Raw genomic sequence first — 15,270 nt, forward strand, 5'->3', positions numbered from 1 at the left:
TCCGCTGCGGATTCATTGCTGAAATTTTCCACACTATGGGAAGGAGATTTCGGCCTTCTACTGTACATGCTGCGGAATTTTGGCTGCAACTCACTAGAAATCCTAGCATTTCCACCATGTGTGAAGATAGACTAAAGAAAAAGATTTCGGTTTCATAATTAAAGTAACCAATGAGACTAAAAACATGACCCATTGCCTTTAACCCCTTAAGGACACGGCCCACTTTGGCCACAAGGACGCGATGATTTTTTGGGTGGATTTTTATCTTCCATTTTCAAAAGCCATAACTTTATTTTTCCATTGACACGGCCATACGAGGGTTTGTTTTGTGTGCGGCACACTGTAGTTTTTATTGGTACTCCGTGCATATTATGTATTGTAGAACCTTTATAAAAGACATTTTGGAGGGCAGGGAGAGAAAGCATCAATTCTGCCCTTTTTCCTCTTCCATACAGCATAAATGACAATACACTTTTTTTCTGTGAGCTGGTACGATAATACCAAAATTTTATTTTGGGTTTTTCTAGTTTCACAAAAATAAGGGTTAATAAGTTTTAAATAGCTGCATTCAAAGTACCATAATGTTTATTTTTCCATGCATGGAGCTCTGTGAGGGCAAACTGTAGTTTTTATTGATCTCATTTTGGGGTACATACAGCTTTTTTGATCATTTACTGCATTTAGGAGGCAAAAATATTTTTTTTTCTTCTAAGTATTTTGCCTCCAAAACTGTAGACCCTACTGCTTTTTCCATGCCTGATAGTGTTCAGCTTATTGTACAGGTCATTACAGATAGGATACAATGATACTAAAAACAGGTGGGGGGGGGGGGGAGGGGGCTACATTTTTGGTTCAAGTCCCCTGTAAGGTACTTGAACCATAAAAGCTCTAATCACTATGATGATGCATTGCAGTACTTCTGTACTACAATGCATTGCATCACTCACAATAGTGATCATTGGCCATGGCAGGCCCGGACATCAGCGTATGGTTATCATGGCAACCCATCGGAGTACTGATAATGTTAGAGGGCGCACCGTCCTCCTGTGAACCCTTTACATGCCGCAATGTACATTGATCACTACATGTAAGGAGTTGATGTTGATGTCCTCGTCTATCTCTGCTGCAGCAGACCCCCGCTGTGGGATGCCATCCACAAAACAAACTTACTCTGGTGTTAAGGGGGTGTACAGGGTTAGAAAAACATAGCAGCTTTCTTCCAAACAGCGCCACCCTTGTTTAAGGTGTTGTATGTGGTATTGCAGCTCAGCTCCATTGAAGTGGGATCTGAGCTACGATGCAACCCACAGACAAGGGTGGTGCTGTTTGGAAGAAAGCAGCCATGTTTTTCTAATCCTGTAGAAGCCCTTTAAGGCTGTGATTAGTGTGGAGTCATAAGAAGGCACCAATCGTAGTGCATTACTGTACCTCCAATTTCAGATGGCTTATATCCAAATTAAAAATAAAAAATTCTAAAAAAATTAGTTCTATTCAATGCTGTGAGATTCTATTCTTGCAGGAGAACAGACTTGAAGTGGCACAGAGGTGCCATTTGACTTGGCTCAACTGTGCACAGGGGGCCCCAAGGTCTTATGCCTCCCTCACAGACTCAGCGCTAAACGCTGTCAGAGGCACCCATTGTTTTCAATGGAGCCTCACAAACTCAGCCAATTTTTTTGAGCAGAGTCTGTCCTACTAGTGTAGAGCGCTCAATTATGGCAGCCGAAAACTGTGGTCACATGGACCATTCTGATGAAGTGTTTGTGTATCGCCTCAAGCTATATTGGGTCCATGTGTCTTCTGTACACTAGACAGCACGTGCACAAGAACACTTGGTCAGGCCTTTTGCTTGTCAGTGCAATTTCATGTAGAAGACTGGGGATGCTACATGAAGCCGGCCTTAATGGTGAAATCGTAAGGGGTTATCTGGCAATTAAAAAAAACAAAAAACTTTCAGGATGTGCAGTTGGAGCCACTTCTGTTCCATAGGTCACATGGTATCAGCGATGTCCTAGGAGAGACTAGCCTAGTGGCATTTGTAGCTTAAAAGGGTTATTGGACCTTTAATGCACAGAGTACCCATGTGACTTCCGCATGCATCTGTGTGCCAAGATAAGCTTTGCTTGCTCTGTTTGCTTTAGTTCCTCCCTTCACTTGCAAAACCACTTGGGAGAAGGCAGGAGCACCCACTGGCTGCCACTAGGGCCCTTTTACCCAGCATAGCTTTTTTTTCCATAAGCTGCCTGTAGCTGACTGTCCTGAAGCTCAAGCTGCTGCACTCCTTCCCCCTACTTTATACTGCATCTGTTCTAGTCATTCACTGCCATGTATAAACCCTGCAGGAAGCCCATACTTTGCACAATCAGAAAAACTGTATAGATCTAAAAGTGGTTAAGATGCCAGTTTACCTCAAATTGGTGGCGTTTACATGGTGGCATAGGAAGACCTTTGTGCCCAGGAGATCAGTACAAGTTCAACCTGATCACAATAGCCTAGGCAAACCAGCATGAGGAAAGCCCCATCAGAACCCAGTCAGAACTTCCAAAATGTCACTTTGCCTGATGTGTTATGTATGAAAAGGTTCAAAATGCTGAAATTCTTTGTTACTTGGGTTTAGTGTTTGAGATCTGAACCAATTAAATTTGGTGTCCCCATAACTCAACAGCTCATGTGAAAGTTACTCTACATCCTAATTGGCTTGAATGGTGGCAGCAACTTAAGTTTCCATATAAGTTAAGGCCAGGGCAGAGAAGAGCCTGAGAGCTTCATGTTACACCACTGCTTCTAGTTTGAATGTCCACAAGCAGATCATGCCACATGTGGGAGCCTGCAGTGAAATCAGGCCCTGTCTGCAGCTGAGGACACCGCTTACCCATCTAGGTCTTCTATTTTGTGTACTGCAGATTGGACAGCTTCCATTGACTTCAATAGAAGCTCTCTGCACAACCTGCACTGAAGTGGAGCATGCTGCGATTTGTTTTCTTGACCGAAAAGTCTGCAAAACAAATCCACATGCTTTAATGCAGCTGTGAACACATGTCTGGGCGCCCTGTGTGAATTCCCCAACTCAATTCTGCCTGTGGACATTGGGCCTTACGGCTTGCATGCAGAAGTGAAGCCTGCAGCCTTTACTAGAGGTTCTGCATGCAAGATATCCTGGACCACCTACCTTATGCTCAGCTTGTGTTATGGCCTCCTATGTGAGCAGGTACCATACAGCAGTGCAAGTGACAAGTCCATACTGGAGTGTAATGCAGCAAGATATTAGATTAAGGAGACCTCTAATCAAAGAAACTAGTAGAAGAGATTTATTGGTGGCAAAATATAGCAAGAAACAAATAAATGTCACAAACATACATTAAAGGAAAGCACATCAAGCCGGACGCCGGAGGGATCTAGTCGTGGGATTCCCCTAATGTGTGTTTGTCAAAGAGGTATTCAGCCATGCCATTTTGTGGGGCTCCCATTCGCCGGAGGTTGGTCACATGGTCAGCCAGTTCCTTTATTGATTTCACCTGCTCATCAAGGTAGTGCGTTTCCAAGAAGTCACAGAGCTGTGAAGAGAAGAAGTTATCAGTATCATGTTTGTGTAGGATCAGTATGGCTAGAGGGATACTGAAGTGCAGCATGTCTCAGGGTTCCTATACTGCCGAAAACTAGGTGCAAGAGCTCCAAAGACTTAAGGGTATTTAACCCCTTAAAGACCAGGTCATTTTAGGCCCCAATGACAAACCAGCTTATCTATATTTCTCATTGCATTCTGAGAGCCATGACTTCACATCACCAGTCATGAGTGCCTGTTGGTGCAGAACAAGGTTATTTAGTGGCATCCCCATTATACATAGTATATTGGTGATTGGGTTTATACTCTGACAAGCTTCATTCTGTGGGCCAGTATGATTACACTGATGCCAAGTTTAGGATTTGTTTTGCACAGTAAGAATGAAGTGTATTTTTTGTATTGCCACATTCTAAGACCCTGAATATTTTGTCTCCATTAATGGAGCTGTGGGTTTTTGCAGGACAAGCTGTACTTTGTAATGTTACCATTTGCCGATTCACATGACTGAGCTTACCATTTGTGGTGTGGAGAGATATGCAGAGTTAGTAATTGTGGCCAGGTTTATCTTTGCCATGACTGTCACTGTTCAGCCTAAATGTGCCAACTTTATGGGTCATCTGAAAGTGGCATTTTTTTAATCTAGTAAGGAAGGCGGGCTTGCTTGCTTTTAACTTTTTTGTATTTAACTTATTAAACTTCACTTTGAGTCTTAAAAACTTGGTTAGAAACCATTGTTTCTACAGTGGCCTGTTAAGGTGCATTTACACTGCAAAGAGGATTGCTCAAAAGATGGCTTTTGAGCAGTCATTTTGCATCAACTACTTCAGGTTTCTAGTGTCTATTAGTAGCGTGTGAGCTGCTAGGAGCTGTATTCAGGGAACAGATCACCTGCTGTTCCCCCGATTCCATTCCCCTTTGCATTCTCTCAGCTGTCAGCTCTGCAGCGAACAATCAGCTGTAGTCAGCACTCCCAGGCAGAACACAACTTGCGGTCCTGCCGAGCGATGGTTTTCAAGCAGAACTGAAAAGGATCGTTCAGGAGAAAGCTGAAAGATGGGCACATTTACACCAAACGATTATTGCTCAAAAGATGGCTTGTGAGCAACTTATGTGCTCATCATTGTGTCTAAATGGGCCTTTGAACTGAGTTCATTGCTAGTAATCCTGCTGCTATAGCAACCCATTAGCACCTTGCATCATTGGGAAATATTGAAGGTTGACAGAGGGAAACCCTGTCAGTCTTAGATGCTGCAGCATCCAAGGTATTAACCCTTTCCAATCCACTGTCTGACCTCTAAAGACATACTGATTGAAGGCTGTACAGCCCCGATGTCGGAAGATGTCCGGCAGGGTATTCTTACTGTAAATTACTGGCCGCTCTGTTGTCGGGGGCCTCTCCAGCATGTCACATACCACAGTACTGGCTCTAGCCAGCAGATGGTGCTATTGTATAATGGTAGAAAGAGAAAGCCCCTAGGAAACCCTGAATTCAAAATTGGATTGCAAAGTGTTAAAATGCCAAGACCAGAGCCAACTCTGTCCCTGACCATTAGTGTTGGAGCCCAGCTGCCAGACTGCAGAGCTGGGAAACCCATGTGACTATTGCAATGCATCATACAGAGGTTAATGGGAATAATGCCTGTTGATGACTGCTGTGAAGAGGTGTATTGAAATATCCGTTTATAATGTTTTAGTGCTTCATTTTAAACAGATGCATTCCATCAAGACTTCCTGGAAATATGAATTTTACACTTTAGTCTGTCTTGCAAGACATTGACATTTTGCTTCAGAGTCAGTGTGAATACATTTTGATGCTGAAGCAAGTGCCCTGGGGTAGCGTGATGTGATTAAATGTTATATATACACACACATTTGTCTAGACTACTGCCCTCTATTAAACAGCATTCTACATAGCGAGAGGTTCTATATTAAAGCTTTGTGTCTTCTATAGATGTGTCTGTAAGCAAAGTATTAGGAAACTAAATGCTGCATTCCAGCTCTTGGTACAAGTTGGAGTAGATGCTGCCCCAATATGGCCCATCCATGTGTGGATGCTCAGTAGTTAGGATGGATCTGTAATACTTACATGAGGATCATTCCTATCTGTAGACAGTTTGTGCAGATCCAAGAGGGACTGGTTAACGTTCTTCTCCAGCTGCAAGGCACATTCTAGGGCTTCTAGGCCACTGCCCCACTCGTCTCGGTCTGGCTTCTGCAATCACAAGTTACCAAGACGACATTTAAATCAATACTTTCCACAGGAAGCTTCTACCTCTTCAGTATAATCAAACATTACAGAAGTACTTCAAGTAAAAGACTGTAGATCCTATATAGTCAACATATGCCACCCGATAATCACATCACTCCTTGGACTGCTTGATGAGCAGCACACAAGTTCCTGTCTTGCAGTTTACAATGTAAACAGTGGTGTGCCTTACATATGCACCCAGGACATTAGAGCAGCAGCCACCAGATATGTCAGTGTCCTACCATAACTTGTATTCCTGATGCACACTGAGCAGGAACAAAAACAAAATGCACGCAGAACAAGTCAGCATGCCTATGTAAGTGAGGCCACAGTTGTACAGCATTAAAAAGGGGAACTAAAGAGCAAAACAGAAATCTACCTACAACTTGAAGCAGGTTGTGCGCATCAGGGGAATTTTATTATTAGGATTGTCGTTTGGTCTGACAGCCACACCCCTCCTGACAAGCCCCACCCACTTTACCTTATTTGCAAGACCGACAAAGCTGAGAAGGTGTGAACGTTTGCAGTTTTGCTTACGCCAGAATTCTGGCATTGAGCTTTATAAAGGTCTGCCATAGACAAGGACTTGTGCCAAGCAGCCAAGTTTTTCCTACTCCAGTAGCACCTTCACTAGCATTTCTGGTCGGGGCATCTTTGTAGGATGGCTTCTAACGTTTAAGAGGACTGTAGGCATTACATCTGCAGGGTTGAGCTTAATCCTAGATTACAGGTGTCATGACAGATCAGACAGCAGAATGTATGGGAACACCCTGTGACAGAGGAATGCAAGGAGGGGATTTGGTGAAGGTGCACATGCTCTGGGGATGTAGGGATGGCCGCCTGCTCTTAGGTCAAACCCATTTGCAGAAAGTGTTCATTATGAGCACTGAGACCCCGTCTTGTATATACAAGCCAGGTAGGAAGTCATGAGGCCAAGTTGACCTTGCATATTCCTTCACCCTTGTACATGCAGCCTGTATAGAGTTATACATTGTAAATACACAGCTGCCCTGGAGATGCCTTTTACAATTCCTCTTTATGGAGACCTCACACCTGCACCACCGACCTGTCCAAAAAAGCCATTTTGTCTATAAAAAAAATGCTATTAAAGGTCACGTTTCTACCTTTGGCAGGCATTTTATATGAGGCCATGGTTATTACATGTTAGATTGCACAAGTCTGAACTTGAGCTCCATTTGGTCAATAATTACACACAACATGTGAACAACAAGTTATTCTTCTCACCCTGACGTCCTGCAAGAAAATCCTTCCCCCACGCTGATTCTGCAGCTTCATAAGTTTCTCGGCGTGCTCACGCTCTTCATGGGATTGGTGCAGAAAGTATTTTGCGAAGTTTTTCAGCGCTATGTCATCACGATCAAAGTAGTAAGACTGAAAGAGAAAGACCAGATGGGTGAGAGAATGACATTTATAAGCTGCAGTAGTTTTGATGACCCCAAGAGTCTCCTGTCAGGAAGGAGCGAGAGGAGTTCTGCCTGGTTTACATATACAGCTTATGACAGGAAGAGCAGGGAGACCGCCTCTAGGGGGCCCTCTAACCCATTAGACAAGAGGGGATCAGAGTGGATTTCCAAGTAGTTTTCAGAAGACAGTTTCACCTGTCACACTTCCAGATCTTCCCCACTAACGATCTATAGCCCCTAATGAGCCAGCTACCTCGCTAGGTATCCAAGTTATCACATTAGGGAATGGATTTACACAACTTATCATAAGCAGCATTAACGGTGAGGGAGTCGGTCAAGCCAGATGACTTACCAGACAAGTCACCCCACCTTGTGGGACCGCTGAATGCCCCGTTCCTGCCAGTGTAAAGTCTAAGGCCACTCCCACATAGTCAGCACAAGGGTGCAATTTTGATCAGGGCGGTTTGCAGCAATCTTACCACTGTTTGTGGATGTGGGTTACTGCCTTCAACAGGTTTAAGCGCACGCCATCATTCTGATGAAGTACGTTATTTTTTTTTTTTTGGGGGGGGGGGGCGCAGACCGCACTAAAACATCACGCTGCAATTAAGCACATGTCTGCAAGGTCCCACTGAATTCAATCAATGGGAGCCGTGTACTGCGATTACCCCAGTAAGAAGATGTGAGAATGGCCTTATCCTTAATGTTATTGAAGACTTCATTTTAACCCCTTCCTATCACTCTAACCGCACCCTGTATAGTTAGGATGTCTATAGCTGTTCCCAGCATATACCATCTATGGAGCGGGTTTGAAAGTGATAGCCACATCATACACAGCAGGTATTGGCCATTTTTGGCGGCTAACACCATGACTGAAGATAACGGACCACGGCTACTAGATGCTGACAGTCGTAATGCCACCAAGTGTCTACAATTGTAGCAGAGGGCCAAAGACAGCATGCTCCCTCACACCCTTTAGATGCTGTGATCTATACCAAGCAAGGCATGTAAGGGGTTAACCACAAAAAAAGGTTATTGTTGTACTTGTACTGTCCCACAGAATAAAGATATGTCATTTTTATGGCAGCATGGGAAAAAAAGCCCCCATTTATAATGTAGTGGGGGATTTAAAACATTCTATAGTACTGCTGAATACAACGTATCCTGCAGAACAATCCCTCATGTAGATCTGTCGCTGGAAGGAAGAAGCCTGGACACAGGTCACCAATGAGAGTTGGTCATGAGAGGGTTAATGGGCAGGACAACAGAACGTCACATAATGTTTTTGGAAGTTGTCATTTATGCAGTTCTAGAACTTTTACCGTCTTGCCCAAATGTGAAGCTCCAGTTGTTGGGCTCCAGTATTAGTTGCTGTATCATGTATATCCTTATAGCACCATGTAGTGTAGAGTGGAGGTGGTGTAACCAGAGCTTCAGTGATGTCTTGTGACCAGCAGAGGGCAGTGCAGTAAAGAGTCACAGGGTGCTCATCGCTCCTATCACACGTTCTTAGAGGTCATTACTTTGTACCTTAGGCCCACACCGGAAGCTGTGACACTGTTCACATCTTGCAGTTTAACCCTCTGATTGCTGCAGTTGAGGTAGGAGGTTCACAGATGTGCAGGGCTGGAGCCGCTGAGACGTCCAACCCGTTAGCCTAGGTGTGTCTAGTGCGGGGTTACCTGGGGCCGATGCAACATGCCGATCACTTGCAGGTCAAGCTGATGCAACAGTTACAGGGATGACCGCACCGACCTGTGAATCCATGCCAGTGGTCTACATTTGGCTCCAGCTGTTGTGAAACTACAACTCCCAGCATACCATGACAGTCATATGCCAGGAGTAGTGTCACAGTATCTGTAGGTCACCTGCTGACACCAACCAGAACCCAACACCATCTGACACTCTTTAGGCAAGTGCCGACTCCTACACATGTGACGTGTGGCTCAGTCCCCTAAACCACATAAGTGTCAGTGAGATGTCACTGGAGTTCTGCTCTTCGCTGCAGTATCACATGACGAGTCCTCGCAGTAGTCAGCCATGGCCGTACATTGATCGGCATCAGTATCTGCTGCACCGCCCGCTCACACCCTTCACCTCTGATCCACTCAACCACATCTGGCGGCTACTGATATCAAGTTGGCCTCGTTAGACCAAAGGCAGATAATCCGCTGGAACGGAGCCCCGAAGGGCAGAAGAAAAACTGCATAAACAGGAGACACCCAATAATAAGCCTGCGGGGTAACAGTCTGCAGGGGAGGATACAACACGTTAGGGGGGGGCGCGTACAAGTGTACAGTCCCAGAGCAGGACTCAACCAGCATCACCCACCACCCGAGGGTACACAGAAAGCCATAAGTGACCACCGCTGGCACAGAGCCTCCCCGTGTGCCTGCAGACCAATAGTGGGGAGCAGACCCTGCACAACACCTCCAACCGCCATATGGAGGCCTTCACTGCTAGATCATCAGAGCCCAGTGACATTAACCAGATGTGTACCGATACCTGCCAGGCAGTGATCACCCCCTACAGCCAGCTGATCCATCTAGTGTATATGGGGACCTCCTGCTCCCCCTGACGTCAGGCATGAAGTTGCCCCATGGAAAGCCAACCCATCATCCAACTAGTCACTTGATAGTGTGACAATAAGCAGCTTGTTCCTTGTGAGCCAGGTGACCAACAAGTTCAATCACAGGTGGTTATCTTTGCAGGAAGGTGCGGCCCACGCTCGGCCTACAGCTGGCAGACACCAAAGTGTTTTAACACTTGGCTCTCCCACTTAAAGGGGTTGTCTCGCGGCAGCAAGTGGGTCTATACACTTCTGTATGGCCATATTAATGCACATCGTGCATTAAATATGAGCCATACAGAAGTTATTCACTTACCTTCCCTCCTGATTGGCTGGAATCGGCACACGTGACGGGGTAAAGCTACGCGATGACATGTAGAAGAGGGCGGAGCCAGGACGCCGCTGCTGCCGGACAGAGCCGAAGGCAGAAGACCCTTCTGCGCAAGCGCGTCTAATCGGGCGATTAGACGCTGAAGTTAGACGGAGCCATGGAGACGGGGACGCCAGCGCAGGGAAGGTAAGTGAATAACTTCTGTATGGCTCATTTAATGCACGATGTACATTACAAAGTGCATTAATATGGCCATACAGAAGTGTATAACCCCACTTGCTGCCGCGAGACAACCCCTTTAAGGGAACCAGTCATTACCTAGAAGCACCATAAGCCAAGTTGTTCTAGTTTAGGTGACCTGGAGCTTCCTCATACTTGGCCCAATACCCTGGCCTTGCAGGGTTCTTCAGTGTTGGAGGAGCCAGTGCCACTTTCCAGGAGTCTGTGCACACTTCCATAGAGATTGGGAAGGTGGGCACAGCAAGCACCACTCTTCAGGAGGCTGTGGGCACACTTCCATAGAGATGAAAGAGGTGGGCACAGCCTTCTGATGAGACTTGCTGTGCACATGGATTAGCCAGGGGCGCCGCAGGAACGGAGCACCGGGTCAGTATGAGAAGAAGCTCCCTGACTCAAGTCACCTAAAGAAGCAAGACAAGCTCAGAGCGGGAGATCGTTGGAACGAGCGATGACCACCATTAATTGCTGTAAAATGCAGTCATGTGCAGATAGCATGATTTTCCAGAATTTGAGGATGCAAAATGATTTTTCAGGCTTTGAGGATGCTTGAAATATAAGGCCTACTCCAAAATTAAGCCCTGTTAACAGTTAATTTAAAAAGTCAATTTAAATAGTGTCCAGGCAGCTATACATGTAAAAAAAAGTTAAACCTTTTTGAACAAAAAAATTAATATAAGACACTGTCTTATTCTCGGGGAAACGGTAGTTTACACTTTGGTCATTCGCTCGCTCAGGGGCTGATTGAACCATCACTTCTTGCACGTGACAGCTGGCAGACTGGATGATTTTTACCCCTTAGTGACGGCCTGTTTTGTGCATTAAAGACCACCCCATTTTGATTGTTGCATTACAAGAGCCCCTCAGCAATTCTGCCATTGTTGAGTAGTGTTATGGCATTCAGCACAAGTGACTCTTCGTGGAGCGGTACGATTACTGTGGGAAGTTTATCTAGATATTTTTAACCCTTTCCAATCCAATTTGTATCCTGGTTTTCCTAGAGGGCTTACTCTTTTTCGGTCTCTATACAACGGCGCTATCTGCTGGCTAAAGCCAGTACTGCATGAGGTGACACGTTGGATAGGCTCCGACAGCAGAGAGGCTGGCAATATACAGTAAGAGAACCCTGACGGACGTCTTCCAACATCGGAGCTGTACAGCCTTAACCCTTTCCAGTCCAATGTCGGGCCTGCCCCGACATCATCATTTTCCTCCACAGCTCCGATGTCGGGGCAGGCCCGACACTGCAGTGCAGTAGTGGATCTGCACCCGATCGTCAGGCACATCGGGTGCAGATGCACTCCTTTACTGGTCGTCATCGAGGACCCCCGAGGAGAAGGCAGAAAGGGTTTTTAACCCTTTCTGCCCACTGCTTTACACATTACATAGCGCTCAATTAGCGCTATGCAATGCATAGATTCCGGCCGGCGATTATGTGACCGCCGGTGTTACCTGACCCCCGGCGGTCACATGAATGCCGAGCTGGGAGCCTGCACCGTGCAAGGACCTGCTTACCTGACCGGCGTCTTGTGCATTCTCCTTCTGTCTCCCGACCCGGCGATCATGTGACCGCCAGGTGTCACCTGACCCCAGCGGTCACATGATCGCCGAGCCGGGAGGCAGAAGGAGAATGCACAAGACGCCGGTCAGGTAAGCAGGTCCCTCCCTGCACCCTCCTGAACTCTGTCAGATCAGGAGGGTGCAGGGAAAATGTATTTTTTCTCACCCATTCTCCCAGCTCCAATTTATTTGGAGCTGGGGATAATGGGTGAGAAAAAATAAATGGATTGGAGAGGGTTAAATCATAAGATGCCTTAAGATGTATGTGCAGTTTACAAGCCCATTAGTGAGGTCAGTAAAGAGGCGTATTGGCCGTCACTAAGAGCATACAGGGGGGGGGGGGGGGGCTCATCTGAGTTGTTGAACATCACAGGAGTCGACTTTTAAGCAGTAGTTCCATGTAAGATGGCCTAAAGCCGCCCCAAGACCCCCACGGCTGTCTTTGTACCCCAGATACAGGCAGGCCCCGACCTCCGTATACAGGCAGCGGGAAAGTGATTCAGTGCTTTGGCAAGAAGCCACTGGTGGTTTAACCCCTTAGTGACCAGCTCAGGAAAGAAGTGATTCAGTGTTGCCTTGCAGGAGCCATAACTCTGACATCATAAGGGCTTTCGGGGGGATAAGTTGTATTCTTTAATGACACCACAGTGGGGGGCAGGGCATAGAGCATTGGTTTCTACAGCGTTACCATTTGTGGCAGCTACAACTCATCTGATCGGTACAATTACTGCGATACCAGGTTTAGATTTGCTACTTCTGCACATTAAAAACAGTTGAAGTAGAGCCATGTAATCGGCATCACCAGCCCCGGCCATCATCTCCGGCAGCGGGGCTCCGTACGGTCATGTTGTACCTCAAACTGGTAATAACTACATGTGACTTTGGGATCGTTTTATGGGAGGCGGCCGAAAGCAAAGACAATCCCGCCATTAGTTAGCTTTCATAGCAATCACCATGCATGAAAAGGTAATATTCCCATTGCCATTACTGATGCCGTATTTAATACCCATTAGGGGCTGCATGATTGAAATTTTCGGAGGCTTAAACTTTTGGGGGAGGGAGAAAAAAATATATATATATTTCGGCTTCAGGGGAAAAAAAATAAACCCTCCACACGACTTTGTTTAATATATTTTTTTAACACAAGGACACTTGAAGATGCGATCGATCCCTAGTATAGTACACCGCATTACCTAATCAGTGCATCCTACTAAGATGCCAGCAGCCCATTAGACCTGCCCTTCTGCAGAGCCCACATTACGTGGCAGACAGGCATCCAGCTGCCACAGGAACCCATTGGTCCCTTACAATCCCTGCAGTGCTGATGGGGGACAGAAGGAGCCCCCTCCCTGCTATCTGCTGCAGATGCTATTGGCTGTGGCATGTACAGGGTTAAACTGCAGGTTGTGGAGGTTCCACCGCATCTGGTAGTTATGGCAGAAACCTGGCTGTCAGTAGTCACCATAAGACAACATAGGCATAGTGAGGTCAGCAAAAAGCCATATTGCAGTCACGAAGGGGTTATTTCAGATCTGCATAAGATTAAACAATTAACGATCATTAGTCATCTGTAGCCCCAAACCCATCAGTCTGCAGCACTACAAGCCTCCATGACAGCTCTCAGGGGAGTCACAGGCGGGAGGCCTGGACCAAACCACTGCAACACGGGAGGGGGAGCCGCAGACCTCGGCGCAACCACCTGCGGTGGGGGAGTTCTACAAGGCAGCACGCGCCCCCTTAGGCTGTAGAAGGGACACAATCTTGTTCCACTCGGCCTGCCGGGACTTGTAGTCCTACCAGCTCCGCCCCCGTACATTAACCCTATAATGGCAGAGGAGCACTGCGGTACATACGCACCATGGATAGGTACACGTAGGAGGCGTACAGCTCCAGGTTGACCTGGCGGTTGATGGCGGCCTCACAGTCCTGGTGGTAATTCTGGCGGACCTGGGAGCTCATGGTGTCTGTGGATTGGTTCCGTCCAATCACTGTTGAAGCGGGAACCTACGGTGAATCTCCGAAGCACACTGCGAACTATCTGACGCAGCTCTCTCCTGCCGCCTCTTATATACGTGGTGTGACGTCACCCGTCCCAAACGCTGCCAAGGAAACAGCTCCACCTCCTGGCACGTGACATGGGAGGCGGTCGCCATATTTGTTTAGGGCAATGCCGTTTTCCCCCCTGTTATAGGAATTTTAATGGTGAAAAAAATATATTAGAGATTTATTCTTATGGAGAAGAATAAAATGATAATATGTCTCTGCTTAATATTTATTTCTGTCCTCTGCGACCACAGAAGGAGTTCAATTGCCCACACTAAAAATGGCTACCAAAGAGAGGTCACATGGTCATGACTAAAAACACAAACATGTTTGTGTGAGCTGGGATAAGCTTTATGATGTTGCGTCATATCATAAACGGCCTGATTATAAATAATCAACTGTAGCAGTGTTATTATCGCCTGACCGTTAACAGAGAGCGTTAATTACTGACGTGTGTCTATAAAAGAGGGTTCATTAAAGGGGCGGTCCACTTTCTGCCCTCGCTGTTGAAATAAACAGCCTGGTTTCTGAAGATTTGTCGAGTCTAGTTGAGTTTTTATCTATGGACTGCCACCGCAGCGCCATGGCGATAGAGGCCGTAATGGCTGCAGTTGCATACTAGGCCGCAGAATACCCTCCTGGAACCGTGCGTTTACACTGGCAGATTTTCTGTCAGGAATGACCGCCGATCTGCGTTTTTGCTCATTCGGGTCCATCAGTACAACTGTGTGAGCATCCCGCCACATACAGCCCCATCGCCGTCCTCACAGGGTGATGCGCGGCTGCCAAAAGATAACTTTCGGTGGTTCCTAAGGGCAGTTTTAGGCTGCCTGCACATGGGCGGATATTATTTGCGGTCTGCGTCCACGCATCCCCAGAAAATACTGCCTGTTACTTCCTATGGAGATCCTCTGCTTCCTACACAAGCAGGTACCAATTGTGATTTCCGCCTGTGGAAGAAAAGTCTCAGCATGCTCCATTTTGATGCTGGCTCCGTACGGACAGCTTCTATTGAAGTCAATGGAAGCTATCCGACCAACTGCCCGTTCGCAATGAACATTGTTAATGGGTTGCAGATTTTGCGTCATCGCCTGGCGACGGCGTGGGGGAAAAATAACATTTAGAAAAAAAAATTGTACTGCGCATGTGCGACGGTGAGCCGCCAGGTCCATCCACAGTACAGAAAAGACGGCGACAGAACAGGAACGTGCGGACGTCGCTGCCGCCAGAGCTGGATTCCACATGTGCAGGAGGCCTTACGTATTTGCACGTGTATTAGCATGCCCGGGCAGTACA

At 46.7% G+C, this 15,270-nt stretch overlaps 1 protein-coding gene across 1 annotated transcript; it reads right to left on the reverse strand.

Moving 5' to 3' along the window:
* Positions 1 to 3,295: 3,295 nt before the first annotated feature.
* On the reverse strand, positions 3,296 to 13,989 carry FTH1 (ferritin heavy chain 1). The gene is made up of 4 exons (XM_066583165.1): positions 13,789 to 13,989; positions 7,056 to 7,202; positions 5,649 to 5,774; positions 3,296 to 3,554 (listed from the first exon to the last, which is right to left on the reverse strand). The coding sequence occupies exons 1-4, from the start codon at positions 13,888 to 13,890 to the stop codon at positions 3,396 to 3,398; spliced, it is 534 nt and encodes a 177-aa protein (XP_066439262.1). The 5' UTR covers positions 13,891 to 13,989; the 3' UTR covers positions 3,296 to 3,395.
* Between the last annotated feature and the right edge of the window lie 1,281 nt (positions 13,990 to 15,270).

This window comes from Eleutherodactylus coqui, chromosome 11, assembly GCF_035609145.1.
Source record: "Eleutherodactylus coqui strain aEleCoq1 chromosome 11, aEleCoq1.hap1, whole genome shotgun sequence".
NCBI lineage: Eukaryota > Metazoa > Chordata > Amphibia > Anura > Eleutherodactylidae > Eleutherodactylus > Eleutherodactylus coqui.

Coding starts and splice junctions, on each gene's coding strand:
- FTH1 (XM_066583165.1), bottom strand. CDS start 13,890: ATGAGCTCCCAGGTCCGCCAGAATTACCACCAGGACTGTGAGGCCGCC. Junction 7,203..13,788: donor CCTACGTGTACCTATCCATG/GTGCGTATGTAC, acceptor TTTCTCTTTCAG/TCTTACTACTTTGATCGTGA. Junction 5,775..7,055: donor TTTTCTTGCAGGACGTCAGG/GTGAGAAGAATA, acceptor TTGTGATTGCAG/AAGCCAGACCGAGACGAGTG.